This window comes from Syngnathus typhle, linkage group LG2, assembly GCF_033458585.1.
Source record: "Syngnathus typhle isolate RoL2023-S1 ecotype Sweden linkage group LG2, RoL_Styp_1.0, whole genome shotgun sequence".
Taxonomy (NCBI): Eukaryota; Metazoa; Chordata; class Actinopteri; order Syngnathiformes; family Syngnathidae; genus Syngnathus; species Syngnathus typhle.
In genome coordinates, this window is record NC_083739.1 from 12,091,939 (window position 1) to 12,110,019 (window position 18,081).

The 18,081-nt window shown below is 40.9% G+C and overlaps 3 protein-coding genes and 1 long non-coding RNA gene across 9 annotated transcripts; 1 reads left to right on the top strand and 3 right to left on the bottom strand.

The window, feature by feature from the left end:
- Positions 1-675: 675 nt before the first annotated feature.
- Positions 676-4,715, bottom strand: atg3 (autophagy related 3). 2 transcript variants are annotated; one of them, XM_061264020.1, is made up of 12 exons: positions 4,531-4,715; positions 4,176-4,217; positions 3,815-3,864; positions 3,167-3,237; positions 2,984-3,091; positions 2,831-2,874; positions 2,445-2,526; positions 2,333-2,367; positions 2,100-2,252; positions 1,757-1,884; positions 1,448-1,516; positions 676-1,335 (listed from the first exon to the last, which is right to left on the bottom strand). In XM_061264020.1, exons 1-12 carry the CDS (start codon positions 4,600-4,602, stop codon positions 1,254-1,256), a joined length of 936 nt encoding a protein of 311 aa, XP_061120004.1. In that variant the 5' UTR covers positions 4,603-4,715; the 3' UTR covers positions 676-1,253. The 2 variants fall into 2 exon arrangements, with proteins under 2 accessions (XP_061120004.1, XP_061119997.1); XM_061264013.1 differs by having other exon boundaries at positions 2,831-2,883; positions 4,531-4,714.
- Positions 4,716-4,920: 205 nt separating this feature from the next.
- Positions 4,921-8,814, top strand: cars2 (cysteinyl-tRNA synthetase 2, mitochondrial). 4 transcript variants are annotated; one of them, XM_061263973.1, is made up of 16 exons: positions 4,921-5,042; positions 5,141-5,374; positions 5,897-5,947; positions 6,019-6,136; positions 6,223-6,294; positions 6,571-6,676; positions 6,761-6,841; positions 6,964-7,093; positions 7,171-7,304; positions 7,425-7,492; positions 7,608-7,674; positions 7,741-7,879; positions 7,963-8,086; positions 8,192-8,290; positions 8,411-8,620; positions 8,690-8,814. In XM_061263973.1, the coding sequence occupies exons 2-16, from the start codon at positions 5,181-5,183 to the stop codon at positions 8,771-8,773; spliced, it is 1,677 nt and encodes a 558-aa protein (XP_061119957.1). In that variant the 5' UTR covers positions 4,921-5,042; positions 5,141-5,180; the 3' UTR covers positions 8,774-8,814. The 4 variants fall into 4 exon arrangements, with proteins under 4 accessions (XP_061119957.1, XP_061119967.1, XP_061119977.1 ...); XM_061263983.1 differs by having other exon boundaries at positions 4,938-5,042; positions 5,144-5,374; XM_061263993.1 differs by lacking the exon at positions 5,141-5,374 and having other exon boundaries at positions 4,941-5,042.
- Positions 8,784-11,410, bottom strand: LOC133142645 (DDRGK domain-containing protein 1-like). 2 transcript variants are annotated; one of them, XM_061264040.1, is made up of 8 exons: positions 11,189-11,410; positions 10,382-10,531; positions 10,147-10,286; positions 9,956-10,057; positions 9,742-9,864; positions 9,618-9,656; positions 9,428-9,533; positions 8,784-9,254 (listed from the first exon to the last, which is right to left on the bottom strand). In XM_061264040.1, exons 1-8 carry the CDS (start codon positions 11,274-11,276, stop codon positions 9,094-9,096), a joined length of 909 nt encoding a protein of 302 aa, XP_061120024.1. In that variant the 5' UTR covers positions 11,277-11,410; the 3' UTR covers positions 8,784-9,093. The 2 variants fall into 2 exon arrangements, with proteins under 2 accessions (XP_061120024.1, XP_061120018.1); XM_061264034.1 differs by having other exon boundaries at positions 10,147-10,289; positions 11,189-11,404.
- Positions 11,411-12,051: 641 nt separating this feature from the next.
- Positions 12,052-16,256, bottom strand: LOC133166733 (uncharacterized). The gene is made up of 2 exons (XR_009717844.1): positions 14,577-16,256; positions 12,052-14,488 (listed from the first exon to the last, which is right to left on the bottom strand). It is a non-coding gene; the product is annotated as an uncharacterized LOC133166733 (long non-coding RNA).
- Between the last annotated feature and the right edge of the window lie 1,825 nt (positions 16,257-18,081).

The window sequence follows — 18,081 nt, forward strand, 5'->3', positions numbered from 1 at the left end:
GCAGTTTTTTTTTTTTTTTTTTTTTAATTGGGGCCATCTCTCGCTATAACTGTATCCTGTATAATAATCAACTCTGTCCCAGTGAAACATGATAGTGATGCTGTACAGAAAGCCAAAGATCTGCACAAGTTGAAATTTTTATGAACTCTTTAGTTCCCTCAGTTAGTTGAAAGTTATGTAATGTCAATTGTTTGGACTAAATCCCGTTTCTTTTGAGTTCAAGTTTACGCCAAGGCCGGCCGGACGACAACAACAACAAGGTTATTTTGACATTCTTTCAATATGGCATTGAAAACAAACTTGTGTACCATAAACAACCGTATGAAGGAAATAAAGCTTTTGTAAACCAGGCAATAGTACTCCAAAGATGCTTTCTTTAGGAGCTTCACACATGGACAAAATTGTTGGCACCCTTGCAGTAATTGAGAAAAAGAAAACCAGATCATTGAAATGACCAACAACTAAAAATCCAGCCTTGCTTTATTTTCATCTTCAAGGAGAATTAGTTTAAAAACAAACTTTAGTTTAAAATACAGTTGCACAAGCAGCCACAGGTTTTAGCTCCAAAGCATTATTCTTGCGTCTTCTTTTGTCTAATTAATTGTCCGTCATTTTTGTATTGTTGGATCAGTTGCATGATTTTCAGTGATAGTTTTAGCAAGTTGTTTGTTACACACACAAAAGGGTACCAACAATTTTGTCACCGTGTTGGCTTTGATTTCAGGGTCCTTTTTTGGTTCCACCTCAGTGCTAATGTAAACATGACATACTGAATACCGGTAGGCTAAACTGCCTTAGCATAAGTGGCAGACAGTCCCCAAAATACGGTGAACTGAAAGTAGCAGAGTACGGATGACATGAAATCAGAGGTACGATACAACGATGGAATGTGACTTTGTATGCGGTCGATCAGTAAGGACAAGCGCTTCCGTAAAGCATTGACGATGTAGTTAGCTTTGCCTTGCTTCGGACAGAGTGCCGGACAAGTGTTCAAAGTCTTTTCCCGCTGTTACGATATTGATCGAAAGTTACAGTTACGAATGTGCAAGGCTTCAATTGTTTCCGCCTTGAGACAAAACATCACGTTTGAGAACTAGATGAGTTTTTCCTTTCTCACTGAAATCATAGTTGCATTTCGGATGCATATTTTGTTGCCAGGTGCCAAGTGTTTCAAAATGAGACAAACATCCCCTTGTCACCAAATCAGATCATATGACAGCGGCAGAATAAGGGATTTTGCACAATCAGTATTTCTACATGGTGAAGTGTCTTGTGTAGTCGTATTCTATTGTGGGAATGACAGCCTGGACAAACTTGAGAAAAATGAGAAGGTACCTGTAAACTACGGTCAAGGGAAAAAAAAAACATCCATTTCATTGTTCATTCTCAGATCACAAAACATCTGCCCACTTGATTAGTTGTCCAAGAAAATAAACGGAAAGGATACATGTGCACTCCAAGTTCATTGCCCCCTTCGGCCACAGTCTCGATGATCTTTTTCATCACTTCTGCGTGTCTAAAAAAAGAAAAAGGATCAATTTCCTTCCGTAAAGAAAGACATATCCAATGACACAACATCACCCGGAGAATGTTCCAAAAGGTTTTCACTTGAATTAACTAGAGCTGATTACTCCACAGTATGAAAACTTGGAGTGAAACATTCCAACCAAAGCCCTTAAAGCCTTTGGAGATGCTGCTCATGGTGCTTCATTAACTAACTACCAATAAGTTAAAGACAACAAAGTCAACTCATCACCTGCAGGGATGGACAGAGCACATGGCGGGCGGAGGAAGATGTGGATGGTTCTCAATGGTGACAGTCTTCTTCACGTGGTCCTGGCTGATGTCTTCATACATTTGTTCCACAGTCAGAGGCTGCCTGTCCTGGAAGAGGTTACGGCCACTTGATCAAAGTCAAGTCTCCGGCAATGGCACAAGTTTGGAGAGTTCAGTGGTTCTCAAACTATTTAGGTGGATTTCCAGGAGAGAGGTTTTTCAGAACGGTTACCAATTAAGCAAAACTGATGTGTAAATGGATAGGAGGATGTAATACAGTACACTACAATGAGGTGTAGATGGATAACAGCCAGGTTACAAACCTCATCATATCCAAACAGCCAGAGTCGAGGCGTCTGGTAGTATTTATCGTACGTGATGTACAGGTCGTATGTTCTCGTCTGGAGGATGGCGTCTTCACTCCCGGGCTCTGCTTTCACTTTGGCTTGCACCATTTTACTGGTGTCCAGGGTTGCCTGAAAAGGAAACAGTGACAGAAGCGTGCACCATGACTTGCAGAAGCTCACAAATACTATGTTGAAATGGGCAAGCTTACCTCATCCGTTTCCAGTAAGCCGCTTTCCTCATATTCTAGAAAGGACAAAACAAGAGTGCAGCTAGCCATGAGACTAATAATGGAAAGAAATGTTTGCTACATTTTCACGTACCTTCCATATCTGCTGCCTCACCATCTTCGTCATCTTCACCATCATCACAACACTCTGCAGATGTGCTATTCATATTCTTGTCCTAGATCAAGTCAATACGCAGCTGAAATATGGCTAGCACACGAGGACACTGAGGGAGTAGAACAACAGGTAATGTGTGCCGCGCTTGGGCCTGCTTGACATCTCAAGTCATACAGAAGCACTTGTGGCACACCGTATGATCTACAGTGTCTTAACACCAAGTCCTTCAAGATCAATGAGAAAGCAGGCCATCGGTGGGTAGGAGCAGGAAAGACCAAGCATGGTTCAAATTTGCCTCATGTGAATATGGCCAAAGTATTTAGTTCCATAGAAGTAATCATCGGCTCGACACAGAACCACAATACCTTGTTATTGTCCAGTGAAATTTCCTGTACAGCATCAGTGACACCTAATACACCTAAAAATAGAGCATATTGTTATAGATTTCATACTGTGCAGAGCAGTGATTCACAATATATGTTACCATCTTTTAAGTAAAAAGTAAACTAATGCCATGCCTGCATTATGGTAAGTGTCCACCCATCCCCCGTCTCCATCATCCTCCTCTATGATGGCCTCCAACTCGTCTGAGTATTCCATCTGTTTACAGCGCTTGTGACAGGGAACTGAAAAAACATACCCAGGGGGGAAAGAAAACATTCGCACACTGAGAAACAAAACAATTTTGAGAGGATTCTTACCATTGCGTGTCAAGAGGAACTGTTTATCCGAGGGCAAATACGGCTTTACTTTCACTTCTTCCCCAGTGGCCCTGAGTGAAGAAAGAAAATAAAAGACATTACTTGACTATAAAATCATTACATTGTGCTTATTAGAGAACAACTAGCGCTATCAGAGGTCACACAATGGTGCCTTGACATATTTTTGCGTAGGGCCCCCTGGAGGTCTGCGTGGAAGGCTTAAACACTTTAATAACAGTTCCATTAATTTTAAAGCACAAGAAAGTTGAGTCTTTTGCCATATGAACATCGGTCGTCACAGAACAAATTAAACTTGTATTTGGAGGCACAATTGTATTACCTAAATGCAATAATTTCTTTACTGTTTTAGTGTCAAAATATTAGTACATAATAAAACAAATAGAAGTGCAGAGAAAAAAAAAGTTTCAGTTGGGTAAATTGGATTTCCCCAGCAGAGAATTGCACCATTCTGTGAAATCTAACAAGAGCAGCACAACAACATAATGGACATTCCTGAGTCACAAAGTATCACTGCCTTATTCCCGATTTTACACAGTCACAGTATAAACATTCCCCCGACTAGGCAGAAGTAATAACTTCATCACATATATTTCAAAGGACATTTTATTTGGAAGAAACGATACTGACCATTTCCAAGTGGGGCAGTGATGAACTAAGTGATCCCCAGCGGCTACAAACTGATAATAGAAAAAAAACATTTATTATACATCCATCTATTATGTAGTGTCTTATATTTTGAGTGATTTCCAAACCAATATGCTATGAGAAATGATCACATTTCAATTAATTGCTCCAGATTATTAAGTTTTACTTAAGTGTGTGTCTTTTACCTTTAGCAAGTAAACTGGTATATCAGCTTTGAGTTTGAATAAACAGGCCTCAATCTGACACTATGTTGTGTACATACCCTTTGTGACATTATTGGGAAACACTGGAGCATATGGAATACTAGCAAAAAGTTAGCACGTATAAAATAGCACAACCTCACCTCTTCTGGTGTGATGACTCCAGTTTCTTTAAATTTTGATTCCTGTGGAATATTAGCAACAACAAATAAGTTTACAACCTTAAAAGCGTCCATTTTAATAAGTGAACAGTTTATCATAATTGTTTGTGCGTGACTTGCATTCCAATTCTGGAATTTACTTCACATTACTAGTTCCAATTTCCCATCCTGATATTTATTTTGCAGTGCTGCACAGATTTTCCCCAAATCTGTCTGTCATCTATGACTTTTTTTTTAACGGCGCCCATTATTGATTATTGTTCGGTTTTACGATGTGAATCAGGCATCTCATGCTAGCCAACTAGCTTGGTAGCTTGTGAATTGCAAGTAAGTTTACCTTGAGCACTGGCGTGAGAAACTCGGCCACTCCGAGAGCCGTTCCTTTTACCGTGTTAATGACGTTCTGCATCTTGCGGGATCAAATAAAGGGACTCTCCCTGGAAGCATACAGAAGAACACGGAGCTAACTCAACATTGTTATTTCGAAAACAGAGGGTGGAGCAGCAACATTCGTGTATCACATGACCACTCAGGCAAGTCCGGTTATCACGGTCTCGCGAGATGACAGCGTTAGCATCATATTGGCTCTATCAGAGCTTTATTTACTTTACTTTTACTTGTTATGGGTGAATCAGTACTTTAAAAACGAGTTAAATGTATGTAATTATGCTTAAGTGATGAACATCTCAAAGTAGCGAATTTATTAGGCGTCTTCCTGCGCTACTTTTTCCACACACAATATGGCGGCTCAGTCAACGTACAATTTTTCGCTGAAGAAGGTATCTATGAAGATTTGTCGTATCCGAGTTTGACAAGGTTCACTTGATGTCTGGTGTATATTCCTAGAACGTGCGTATTTCATTTAATTCTATTCTTTGGTTATTAACGTATAAATTGTATTGCCGGCCGGAATAACCTTACGTGTCATATCGTGCGTGCTACGTTAGCAGCTCATACCAGAGCTGTGCAGAGTTCCGAGGTCATAGCATGTGGAGAAACCAAGTCAATTCGTTTCTACGGCGAGCCAAAAGACTTGTAAAAGCAAGAATCCGTGGAACATGCAGCAGAAGCGAGAAGAAGTGGTTCTTGCCCACGGGATATGACACTGGGTTAAAGACTTTCAACAGCCTCAGTAAACAGAAAGAGCCGCTGATTCTGTCTCGAGAGGGAGTAGCCACTTGGTACTACACTGACGTTCAAATGAAACCGGGTCCTCGCTTTACGACGCCCCGAAATGCGCGGTTTTGACTTACAACAAAAATAATACGCAGCACAAGAAGTGACGTTTGTCTACTAATACTGTAGATTAGAAGAAGATAGGTATAACAGTTACCTGGGAATTGTAGTTTAGTTTATTACACAACACTTCATATACCTTTTTATTATTTTGCACTCACTATTTATGCCACATACTGTACGAAAAATAAACTCCAAACAATACAAAACCTAATAAATAAAACAACTCAACAAAGTTTTTTTTTTTTTTTTCAAATAATTAAATTTAATTTAAAAAAAACTGACTAAAGCATAATAAAAACTCACTGGTGCAAGAAAAAAAACATTATACAATGACAAATACATACAAGGAAAGACTATAACGCAATCCAAATTTTTCGATATTTCGTGGTAAACCGAGGACCCTCTGTATTTAAAGCATCATACTACTAAGCTCCCACGATATCATACCTCTGTTTGTGCATCAGGTATAGCTGTGGGCCTACTGTATACGACCACGCCCATTTAGGCCATGCATGGTAATGATCGCACACAATGTATTGAATCCATTTTCCCTCTACTAGACGCTTGACCATCTTTTCTCTACAAGTTCATACGTCAGGTTTGATGTGCTGCAGAGAATCTTGTCCAGGTTGTTTGGTATCACGATCATTCACGCCATGGTCATCACAGACATCGATGATAAAATCATCCAAAGAGGTTGGCAGGTGAGACACCAGTTGCTATGATGACTCGATATGCAAGCAGTGAGTCTGATTTATTTAAAATATTTGTCTCTTTTTTTTTTTCCTAGGAAAACGTCTCATCCACCATTATAGCCAGAATGTATGAAGAGGAATTTAAGAAGGATATGAGGTCATTAAAGGTGTGTCTCACACACACATCTCAGCTAGGTCCACAGTGTCAAAGGTTTTATGAAATCAGTGGAAATGCCATTACTGTACTCTATTCCAATACAAAAATGATCACTTTTAACAAGAAATATAGCTATGTACTCTGTTGGACTGTGGAAAAACATATACTGTACTAGTATATCATAAAACAGAAGGTAAAGAAATATTGTAGCATGAGAAATTTGGATTATCTCGAAAATGTCTGATTTTTTTTTCTTCATATGAATGTGGCTTTGAAAAAAATCTAGGTGATTCCTCCTGCAGTGTATTTAAGAGTCACCGAAAACGTGCCGCAAATTGTGGCCTTCATTCAAAGGATTATTGAGAACGGAAATGCCTATGCCACAAAAGAAGGTGAGCATTTTGATAGTGTGCCATGGTATCGTTTGATCGTCCCACACCAAATCATCAAAATCCACAAACTCATTTGACCCGCAGGTGATGTTTATTTTGATATTCAGTCCATTGGGGATCGATACGGCAAGTTTGGGGGAGGTGGAGAGTCTCAGGAAAGAGCAGGTAAGAAATGGATGCCATTTGGCGGTTTCAGCTTTCACCAAAAATTGTTCTTGCAGCCAACATCATTAGGAAAGAAAAAGAAAGTAGTAAAAATCATAGTAAGAGTACTTGTGTTTTTTCAGGTAGCGCCAGCAAAAAAGATGTGAGGGATTTTGCTCTATGGAAGCGATCAAAAGCACAAGAACCCCATTGGGAGTCTCCTTGGGGCCCAGGAAGACCAGGCTGGCATATCGAGTGTTCCACCATGGCAAGGTTTGCATCCCCAACCCTCCGCATCATTGGGTTGCCTGTGCATGTGATCTGTGATGTCACCTCCCTGCTGGGTCCAGCTCGGTGTTTGGCAGTCAGGTGGATATCCACTCGGGTGGCGTGGACCTGGCCTTCCCTCACCACGAGAACGAGGTGGCGCAGAGTGAAGCCTATCATCGGTGTGACCAATGGGCCAATTACTTCCTGCACTCAGGTGACTCATGCACCAAATGCAAACAGATGGAAATAATCTAGAAAATAGGGATTGATCCTTTGTGGCTGCTTAATATATATATATATAGATATAGATATAGATTTTAATTTATGTGTTTAGGACATTTACACCTCAAAGGCAGCGCAGAGAAAATGTCCAAATCTTTGAAGAACTACATCACTATTAAGGTAGTTCACCTTTAAAAAAAATCATTTCCCTCTTTTATTATGAGCGAATGCTGCGAGATGCTGTCACAATGCCAAAGTTGCTTAATTCATTTGTTTTTCTTCCATACATCATCAGGACTTCCTGCAGTCTCACTCCGCCGATGAGTTCCGTATGTTTTGCCTCTTGACCAAATACAGATCAGGTAGTTACTACGGTTTATCACAGGTAGTGACACCGCTGCTAAGTGACTGCTCTGTGATGTCTGCAGCTATAGACTACAGCGACAGCAGCATGTCGGACGCTCGGGTCGCCCTGGCAAGTGTCTCGACCTTCTATAACGACGCTCAGGCCTACATAAAGGGTCAGCTGCAGTGTTTGCCGGTGCAAGACGCATTACTCTGGGAGAGGTTCGATCCCACTTATTTTCAACCTATGGAGATTCTAATGAACGCCACGACATCGTCTCTGTGTCACGGTTCCAATTCACCAGGTTGGCTCGGACCAAAGCGACTGTGATGACAGCACTTGCTGATGACTTTGACACCCCGAGAGCCATGAATGCCATCATGGACTTGGTTTACCAGGCAAACTGTCAGCTGCAGCCCGTTTCCACGGTAACAAGCTCAGACTCTTCCTTCCCCCCCCCAGTATAGTCATTTTCACCGTGACGTGTATTGCTGTCACAGCACGTAAACGTATTGACTGTGTTGTCCGCTCAGGCTGCAGGAGCAACTAGAAGTCCGGCTGTGTTTGGAGCCATGACAGCCTACATAAGAGACATATTGGAGATGTTTGGTATTGACCCGTTGCATAACAAGGTCGGGATTCACGCGGAATCTCCAACAAGCAATTTATTCACACACGGTCATCTATGCTGTAAAGTGATGGCTCTCAAACTTGGGTCCGGTATTTATCAAGCATGACTCTCTGACGTGCAGGAGGCGGAGGCAACGAGCCAGTCGGGAAGCTTCAGGGCTGTTGTCGAACAGCTGACTCAATTCCGAAGTGAAGTCAGAGCATTCGCTCTCACCCGTCAGTCAACCACTCCTGGGAAGCTCCAAGAAGCACTTTATCCAGACAGAATCCCACTTCTTAAAGCAAGTGATGAACTGAGGAAGAATCTGGCACCTCTTGGCGTGCTTATAAAAGTGAGCAACTCAGTATTTTAGGTTTATATCGCTAAACGCCAGGCTGACATTCTGGTCTCGTGCTTACAGGATCGAGGAGCCGCCTCTACCTGGGAGCTAACAAAAAGGGCATCCGATATCGCCGACAGCACTGAGAAAACAGTTCATGAATGAATTCAAATGATTAAAGAAATAAATCTTTTTAATAACTGTCACCTCTTTTGTGAGCAAAACTGTCATTGTTCTGCTATATGTCGCTGGCATGGATAGATGAATAAAAGGGTTATTTGTCATCAATAATTTTCTGAATCTCCCATACCACACCTGGTGATTTCAAATGGATGGGACTTACTTTTTTGAGAGAACTTGTTTGGTTTGGAGAAGAAGGTCCACCGTTCCGTGCCAACATTCAAAAGAAACGTTCTAATATTGGACAGTGTCTGATAAAGCCCTGCATGAAGATCTCACTGTGGCCAATTGTGACATCATGTCTGTCAGGCCGTGTTGCGGTTCTCTGGTTTCAAATTGATCAGAGTGTTGCTGGCCTGGGCCAACTCTGTTATAGAAACTCGACCTCTTTGATTGATGAACTGAGCCACTGCGTCCAATTCTGCTTGAGTGATGGAGATAAACTTTCCCCTGTCATCAATGACCCCTGGGAAACAATAAAAATATCCTAAATTATTTCCTAAACAAATTTGTCTGTACCTTAAATATGTACAATAAATACTTCACATGGGCTTCAACCGTTCAGTCCTAATCAACACGGTTCATTTTGAGTTTGTTTATGTAAGGGTTTGTGATAATAATGCCCCGCTTGACACAAACCTGTGAGGGAACCTTCCGCTAGCAGGTCCTGCAGTCTGGCAATAGCATCCACTGTTCTCATTCCAAAATGAGAGGCCAAATCCTCCAGTAGAACAACTTTAGAGCTCTGGTGGACAGAAAGCAGGGTGTCACACAAACACACATGACTTTCAGTTTCTGAAACGATAGAATGAATGGAGTGTGACATCACCTCTATGTAGTCGATGAATTCTTGGAGCAGGTTACGTGACTGAAAGGCAGAACAAAATCACCCGTTTATATTTTAATAGCAAACAAAGATGCTGCGTTTAAGGTCATATCTTCGGGGACCTGACCTGGTCTTCAGACAGCTGCTCTTCCTCACCCTGGTCTTCCACAACAAAGGAAGCTTTGAGCCTGAGGTACTCCTCCTCCTCCCGTTTCTCCTGCTCCTCTTTGGCTCGACGCTCATCCTCTTCCTGACGAAGAACAATAAATGAGTGCAATACGTTATCTTACCTGCACGGATGAGAGAGGAAGATAAATTGTTTTCATGGTGGGGCCAAAGACCTGTTTCTTTTCCAACAGCCGTTCTTTCTCCTCCTCCTGTCGTCTCTCTTCGTCTCTGAGCTCTTGCATCTTCTTCCTTTCTTCACGCTCCTCAAGTTCAGCCTGAAAGTAGAATCATGAAACAATAAAAGTAAAGGTGGACAACTTCGACTTTACGTTTGTACAATTTTGTCAAGTGGGATTTGTCTCACCTCTCGCTGGGCTTTCTTTGCCTGTTTTTCTTCTAGCTTCCTTTGTTTTTTGGCTCCAATTTTTACAGTTGGCTGGAAGCTCTGCTCTTCTGCCTCCTCATCATCATCCTCCTCCTCCTGATACTGCTGCACTCGCTCTCCTTCTGAAATCAACAAGGCAATAAGGTTGTGTTTCTTGTCCTCAATTGTTTTTTGGATGGCAGGATCAAGTTAAAAAAAAAAAAAGTCTGTTTACCAAGCTCCACTGGTTCTCGCTGTGATCTTCTGTTGGCCATAGCCCTTGCAAGATTCCTCCTACGTGGCATCCCTGCTCCTCGTTCCGCCACAGCAGCCTGTGGACGGACGCCTGACGGTCTGACAACAACTTGTTCATGTTCTCTGTCAGCTGTGCGCAGAAATGACCAGTTAAGATTAACAAAACAAAAGCTTCCTTGTTTCTTAACCATATACATTATAGGATGGTGGATAAATTTACTTTCCATATTAATGAAGATAAATTCAGGTAAATGAGTCAAATAAAATATTCTGTATTAACACTTCTTTAATGCAGTGTTGTTGCATTTAAAAACTTCAAAATTTAAAAATTATGACAGATTACTAATAGACTTCCACGTTGACACTGTATCTTGTCCGAGCCAAAAAAACAAACAACTTAATTATCTATCCACGGTGGAGCTGAGTAAATACATGTGTTTTGATTGCATATAAGTTGCTCCAATTAATTAAAACAAGTATTGCATAACTGACAGTCATCATGCCTTTCAAAACTTTTACTTGAGTATATTTCAAAGTATTGCTTTTACTCAAATTACCTCGACATATGCCATTTACTATATTAAACAAGTGCCTGTTTATTTGCTGCTGACGTAGCCTTGCAAAACATGCATGGTTAATCGTAACTACAACGTGAATTATCGATTAAAAGTGCACAAGTGCCGGCCTCTACCGTTCGAGAGTGCCGGGGGTTTACTTGCATGAAATATCGATCCAATTTCGTGTCAAGTTACGTACAGTTAGCTCGTCAGCTAGCTCCAACTTTTACCTTGCTGCGTCCTTTTCCGCAACTTCACAGCAAACAACAGCAACACAGCGAGGATAGCAGCAGCTATCAAGTACAATAAGATAATCATGACCGTTTCACATACACGTTTGACGCTTTTTTAACATTAATATGTGAGCGATACAGCTCTCGTGAGGCTTCGGATACGTCAACAGATAGAAGCTTTCTTCTTCGCTGTGACAATTCTTCTTCGCTGTCGTTTTTCTGTTGCTCCTTTGACATGTTGGAGCTCGCAACTACCTCCGATTGATTTGGAGGACCAACATGCATTGCCGTGTCCCATGCGATCGTTCGTTCGTTCGTTCGTTCGTTCGTTCGTTCGTTCGTTCGTTCGTTCGTTCGTTCGTTTGTTCGTTCGTTCGTTCGTTCATTCATTCATTCATTCATTCATTCATTCATTCATCTACTCATTTTATTTTATTTATTTATTTATTTATTTATTTATTTTTTTATTTTTTTATTTATTTATTTATTTATTTATTTTTTTATTTATTTATGTGTTTGTTAGTTTGTTAGTTTGTTTATTCATTTATTCATTCATTCTTCAATCTGAACCGCTTAGCCTCACAATGGTCACTCACCTTCAACTTATTTACTGTTTGGGTAGAATCTGACCATGTTTTGACATATGACAAAAATAAAAGTACACTAAATGTCAACCTTTCACCAAGAGATGAAAAAATAAATAAAATACTTTTCTTGAAGTGTATCAAATTTAAAAATTTCTTCTCTTGCATGCAAGGGTCCAAAGAGTTCAAGAGAAAATGCCTCATTAAAATTGCTTAATAGAGTTTTGGTGGAGTTAAGGAAATTGTTATTTATCAAGTATTAATTCACACACACACTCTTTCAGAATTTTACTCCAAACATTCTGGAAATACACTTGAAATTTTCCACTCCTTTGCATCCTAGCACTGTATATAAGATGTACATTCGCCATACAGCAAACATGATATCTGCACAGTCATTCCTCTGATGCTCCTCGGCATATACACGTACTGTAACTAAACTTGCTGTGGAAACATATACAAGGACTTGCCCTTGAGGTACCCAAGGGACTAGCCCATTGTGCCCACATTTAAGGTCTAACACATCAAACAGCCACATACTGTAAATGTATTGTCCGGGTCAAGACTTCCAATTTGGTATGCACTCCTAAAATAGCAAATCAAGTCACCAGTAGTACTTGGAGGTAACCTAGTGCCCGTAGGTGAACCCTGCTCTAGTGTAGCATAGTGATCCACTGGTACCATAGTCTGCTTAATTCAAATTGAGAAGCAATTGTTTAGCAATTTATGTCTACTGTACTTGATTGTAATCATGTAGTCACAACACAAAATATCACAACAGCTATGCCTTTAGCAATGCCAACTGTATCACATTGTATCTATTGTACAACAAAGATACAGAATGTAAAGTACTGACATATTTTGTCAACATTTTTTAAATCGGAAGGCTTGCTCCGAGGAAGAGCGAAAGCAAAAGAAGCCGCTTAATCCCCAACTGAAGGAGAAGTTCTTTTGGGTGGGACAGTACTTTTCCATCATTGGTGACATTTGGAGGACAGTGTGCTTTTGAAGGAAGAACTCCCTGAAATCCGAGTCGCTATGCCCTCTCTTGCTCTCTCTTTCTCTCCCTATCTCTCTGTACATTCTGTCCCGTATGTGCAATTATTTTGTTGCCACTGATAACATACCGCTAGACATGCTGACAAAAGACTCTTGTGTGTGCCTGTGCATGTGTGTGTGTGCGTGCATGTGTGTGAGAGAGCGCTCGACGTAAGATTCTAACAATGAGCCTGCAGAAATGAGCCTGAGTTCAGTTGAAGGAGATCCCTTGAAGGACATTGCACTTGCCGCAACGCCTCTATTTCCTGGTTCACCACTCAGGTGATCCACAGAGAAGACGAGGAGGCGGAGTTTATTGCAGCTCCTCTTCGGGAGGGAGAGGATGTACTGTACAGTAATTGCATAGCGGAAGCTGCATTGTACTGTAGTTAGTTATATGGGAACATGACCGATGTCTGCCGCAGAGGTTATTGAAAACCTCAGCCCGCATGTGCAGCTGGGGCAATGAGGACAAGGTTGTGCAGATGAAAGCAGGAAATAGTCATAAGCAAGGTGGGCTGGACACAGAGGGAAGACAGGAAGTGGTGCAGAGCTCACGCAAGGACAAGGTGACTCCTCTTTTGGCCGCAACTCAAAAAACTTGCATCGTGGACGCATCATCAGTGGCTCCAACGCATCGATGCAATCGCCTATGAAAAACTAGTTGTTTGATTATTCATTGGGTATAAACAAAAAAGGAAATGTTCAGTTTTAACATACAAATATTACCCTACATTCTATTAACTGAGGTGGGCATATTTGGAATGTGTTTTCGTGAAGGCAAAGAAAAAAAATGAAGGCTGGTTGAATGCTGATCTCTGTGCAATGGCCGCCGCCATGGTTTAGAGGTCAAGATGGTGAAGGGCAGGAAGTGAGACCTTTTAAAAGACAAAGCACACTCGCACACACACACACACGTATGCACAAGCTTTGTTGACACTGAATGCAATTGGGCCATGATCCATAGCCACGATACAAATCTTGACGTCACAACTGAACCGTTTGACCTCCATCCAAGCTTTTTTCTCAGACTCGGTAAGGAATGTCTCGCTGCATGGCGACTTGGATTGGATTTTCATAATAGTGTATGAGACGCAAGCCTGATTTACAGCATAATATTCCCACAGCAGTAAAAGTATCTGTTAATGGTTGTGTGACTTATATTGCGGCAGTCACAGAGGGTAAACCAAATGACCTTGAGTAACGAGGGCCTCTATTGTCCCTTGATCTTCTAACTCTTGGTAGATTATGATGAATTATGATGTCACATTGGACCATAGAGCAGGAGATCAAATAAAGTAAGAACGAAATATTCTACTCACTCACATATCAGACAAAGAAAACTTGTCTTGTAAATTTGACACACCACAGAGAAGAGATATCAGCCCTGCCAAGTTTTAATGATTGGAAAAAAAAAATAAACATCAACTGAGACTTTGATGTCACAACAGATCATGGCTTTTCTCCGCCCTTAAATGCTGCGAGGCATGCTAAACATCCCTGCAGCTTTGAGCTCCAAAAATGTATCTGCTTCCAGAGAATATGCTGGCTGGAATATATCCCACCGTGTCATCGCAGGGCTTTCCAAGCTGTGATGCAAGCCACCAGCAAGCTCACAAGCTGACTACAGGAGAACCTCTCAGCCTGCGGTCGGGCAGCTCGCTCATCCTCCTTGCTTTGAAATTCAAATAATGACACTAAGCTGTGCAAGAAAGACGCACTTCTGGACTGTAGGCATAGTTATAGTTCGAAATAGGCCTTACGTGGGGGAGGCAGTCTCCAGGCTCCATTTTAGCCACATCCCAAAAAATTAGAAAACCTGAACTGGTACAAAACAATTCAACCATATATCTTCACTTTACAGGGTCTTTAACATGATTCAGTGAGTCATATGAGTTGTGACAACACTGACAACTGTCCGAGGAGTGTCCCAAAATGCTGACCCATTTCCTTGAGAAGGTTGTTTCCTCTTTGTTTTTAAGTTTCATAACCTCTATTATGGAACTGTATAACACGCAATGTATCTCCATTTCAAAAGTGCTGGGGTATATTTCTGTGGCTTGGCTCATCTATCTCCCTCAAATATTAACCATCACATGAATTATTGGAAGGATTGAGGGCTAAATTTTGGACCGGTGTAAGTGGCGGCTAAATGTGAGTGAGACGTAGATTAATTTGTAACCAAATGTTTCGCAAGAGCGTCCGTTCCAACGCGAGTAGGGTTAGCCAGTCAAGTTTCAAGGAATTCTGCTAACTCACAAGCACCTCCAACACGCAGGGAGGAACAATGAATGTTTAATGGCGGCGGTGTTTATTACACTAAGGACACCAGGTCATTAACCTTGAATTATGATTCATTATTTGAAATCCAAAAGACCTATTTAGGGAAACTAAAACTAAATACAAACACCCACTTGTTGTTTTGCTTTTCTGCATTTATTTTTTTATCTATTTACTGTAAACATTCCATCCATTCATCCACATTTTTATTTTGTCGTGTTTGTCCTCAGCAGGTTACACTGGACTTTCACCCCTATTGGCATTTAGAGTCCTCAGTTTACCAAAGAAGCAGGTTGTGGTGATGCAGGTGGAAGCTGGAGTAAAATCCGCGCAAGAAAAAAACATTACACTGCTATTAAATCCGTCCGTCCCTCCATCTGTCCCTCAATCTGTCCCTCCATCCGTCCATCCATCCATCCATCCATCCATCCATCCATCCATCCATCCATCCATCCATCCATCCATCCATCCATCCATCCATCCATCCATCCATCAATTTTCTATACCACTTATCATGTTCAGGGTGGCCTGCAGCCACAATTGTAGAAGTAAGTTTCATACAAGGTCAACCGGAGGCTAATTTTGATGGTACTTAGACCTGACACCATGCATACAAACAAAGATGATGACATGCCGCCATTTTTGTGGTAGTGCTATCAAACAGGAAATTACATCTTTTGAACTTTCACCCTCAATTCATCACCTGAACAGCGCTATCTGTCAATCACTGAAAACACCATCGCCCCTCGTGTTTGTTCTAAACATTTGGTGCTTTTGTTGAAGAAGAGGAAATGTAGCCAAACATTCTTTCAAAACTCTATACATTAACCAAGTTCCTTTGAGCTTGCCATTATGAACCTGTCAATAATTGACCTCTGGCATTATGTGGTGGCCTTGGCTTGCGAAGAGACAATGGACATTTTTATATATAGTATGCTGTCCACATGGTTTCGCTGCAAACTGGGTTACGTATAATCGTTGATGTCTGCATGTAGCTTGGTAGTGTACCCCCATAGAAGTTGTTGCATTTTGGTTCTGTGAAAGAGTGGAGTCATCTGATAAAAAGACTCACAGTTAATGGCAAATGAAGCTCTTTGAGCACTTTGGACTTTGAATACATTTACATAGACGGCAAGAACTCGCTCCAAAGGCACTCATTAAAGTGCAGCTACCCGCTAAGATGAAACAATCAGCACATGATACACCTTTATCATATACTTGAGATAGGAGATTATGATCCATGCAGTATTCACAAGTAATGCTAAAATAGGCCCAACAATTTAATGGGCTTTTACCGGATCATGTGGCATCCGTTCTAAAAAAAAATTTGTGAAAGTAATCCTTCTCATAAAGCTATACTTTATTTTTAACCATGAGACTTTAGACAGATATCTAAAGAGGTAAGCTTGCATGACATACTTTCCTTTCAGGAAATGACTCCTCAAAGCACCTCCTTTTTTCTTTCAGCTACAGATCACGTGCACTACCAAAAGCAGGTCTTCCAAACCGCTACTTTGCATAATGTGCCCCCACCTTGCCATTTTTTACCTCAAGAAAACCTTCATCATAATGAGATTCACACTCAGAACACAGTTCACAATTTTTTTTTTGTAATAATGTGATCTGTCTAGCTGAAACACAGGGTTCTGTTCTGTCATTTTCAGTCGACAGCAAGTGGAAAAATGGCCCTGAGATAAATAAAACCAGGTGAATTTTGCTGCTTAAATCATATTCCACAAACACAATATTAATCAGAATGCCATTTTTAGACTGCTGGGAGCACATACAGCATATTGTAAAAAACATTTGGGGGTTGACTTCCGCTTTAAGGATGCCTATTTTTTTTTTAATTTCATAATTTTTTTTTTTTTTAGAGTTCAACACACTTAACTATCTTTGTAATTTCATTTCCCATTTCTATTATGGTTCTCAGTCACTCATCTACACCCGCTGGCCACCTATATAACACATCTGCATAATTTAAAGAGATTCCATCCAGACTAAACATTCCAAGTGGAGACAGACAAGAATCCTCCAATTTGTGTGATATTGTCCAAAAGAGATTTGTTTTATATTTGAGGCTGTATTGATGTTTGGCGCATATTTAGAAATGTTTCTAAAATGCTGGTTGCTTAACTTTTTTTCCTCAAACTCGAGATGAAATTGACTGTAAAACTGACATATCAAACAAAACATAATTAGCCATTACATAGTTAAACAACAAAATTTTCAAGCAAACCATATGAGGATGAAAGTGTAAGCCGGCTTAAAGCTTCAAGCAACTGCTACTAACAGCAGGAACATTAGTCATATGAACATTTCTTTCTGCCATGTGAGTACAATGACTATTACTGGAGTTTAGTTGAGGACTTTCTCTGCTGTGTCTTCTATTACGCTGCATTGAGCTCCAGCAGAACTCAATGCTGCCTGCACAGAGTATGACATTAAATGTCAAACCTCAAACTCACAAAATTCATCACTAGCTGGAGATTCCATCCCACACCACCCACACACCGCGCTTACACACAAACCCTGTTTATTATGTACACAAGCAGAGAAAAGCTGGTAGTTGGCAGGTTACCATTGCTGGTTCGACTGATTCCAGATTTGGCCAGGTTCTGCTCACAAAAACACCAGGAAAAGGTGGAAATTATGACATTTCTTGTCCTTGTTTGAATAACATGCCTAAGAAATGACTACTTTTATCAATTTTGTGCATCCATCCAACAGGCCTCATTTTGAAGGGCAAAGGGATTTTGCAAAGCTGTCCCATTGGGTGCTTTCTTGTGGTCTCTACTGAGCAATCCAAAGTAGAGATATTCTTCCCATCCCCTTTTACTAATTGTCTCATTGTTACTAGTTAATGATAACAATACAGTGTGTCCCATAAGTCAATAGAAATCATTTGGGCTTTGTCGTTTTTCTAAGCGCACCATTCCCTTGCCCATGGTCGGCCAATTGACATTGGAGTGACGTTGCAAAAATGCC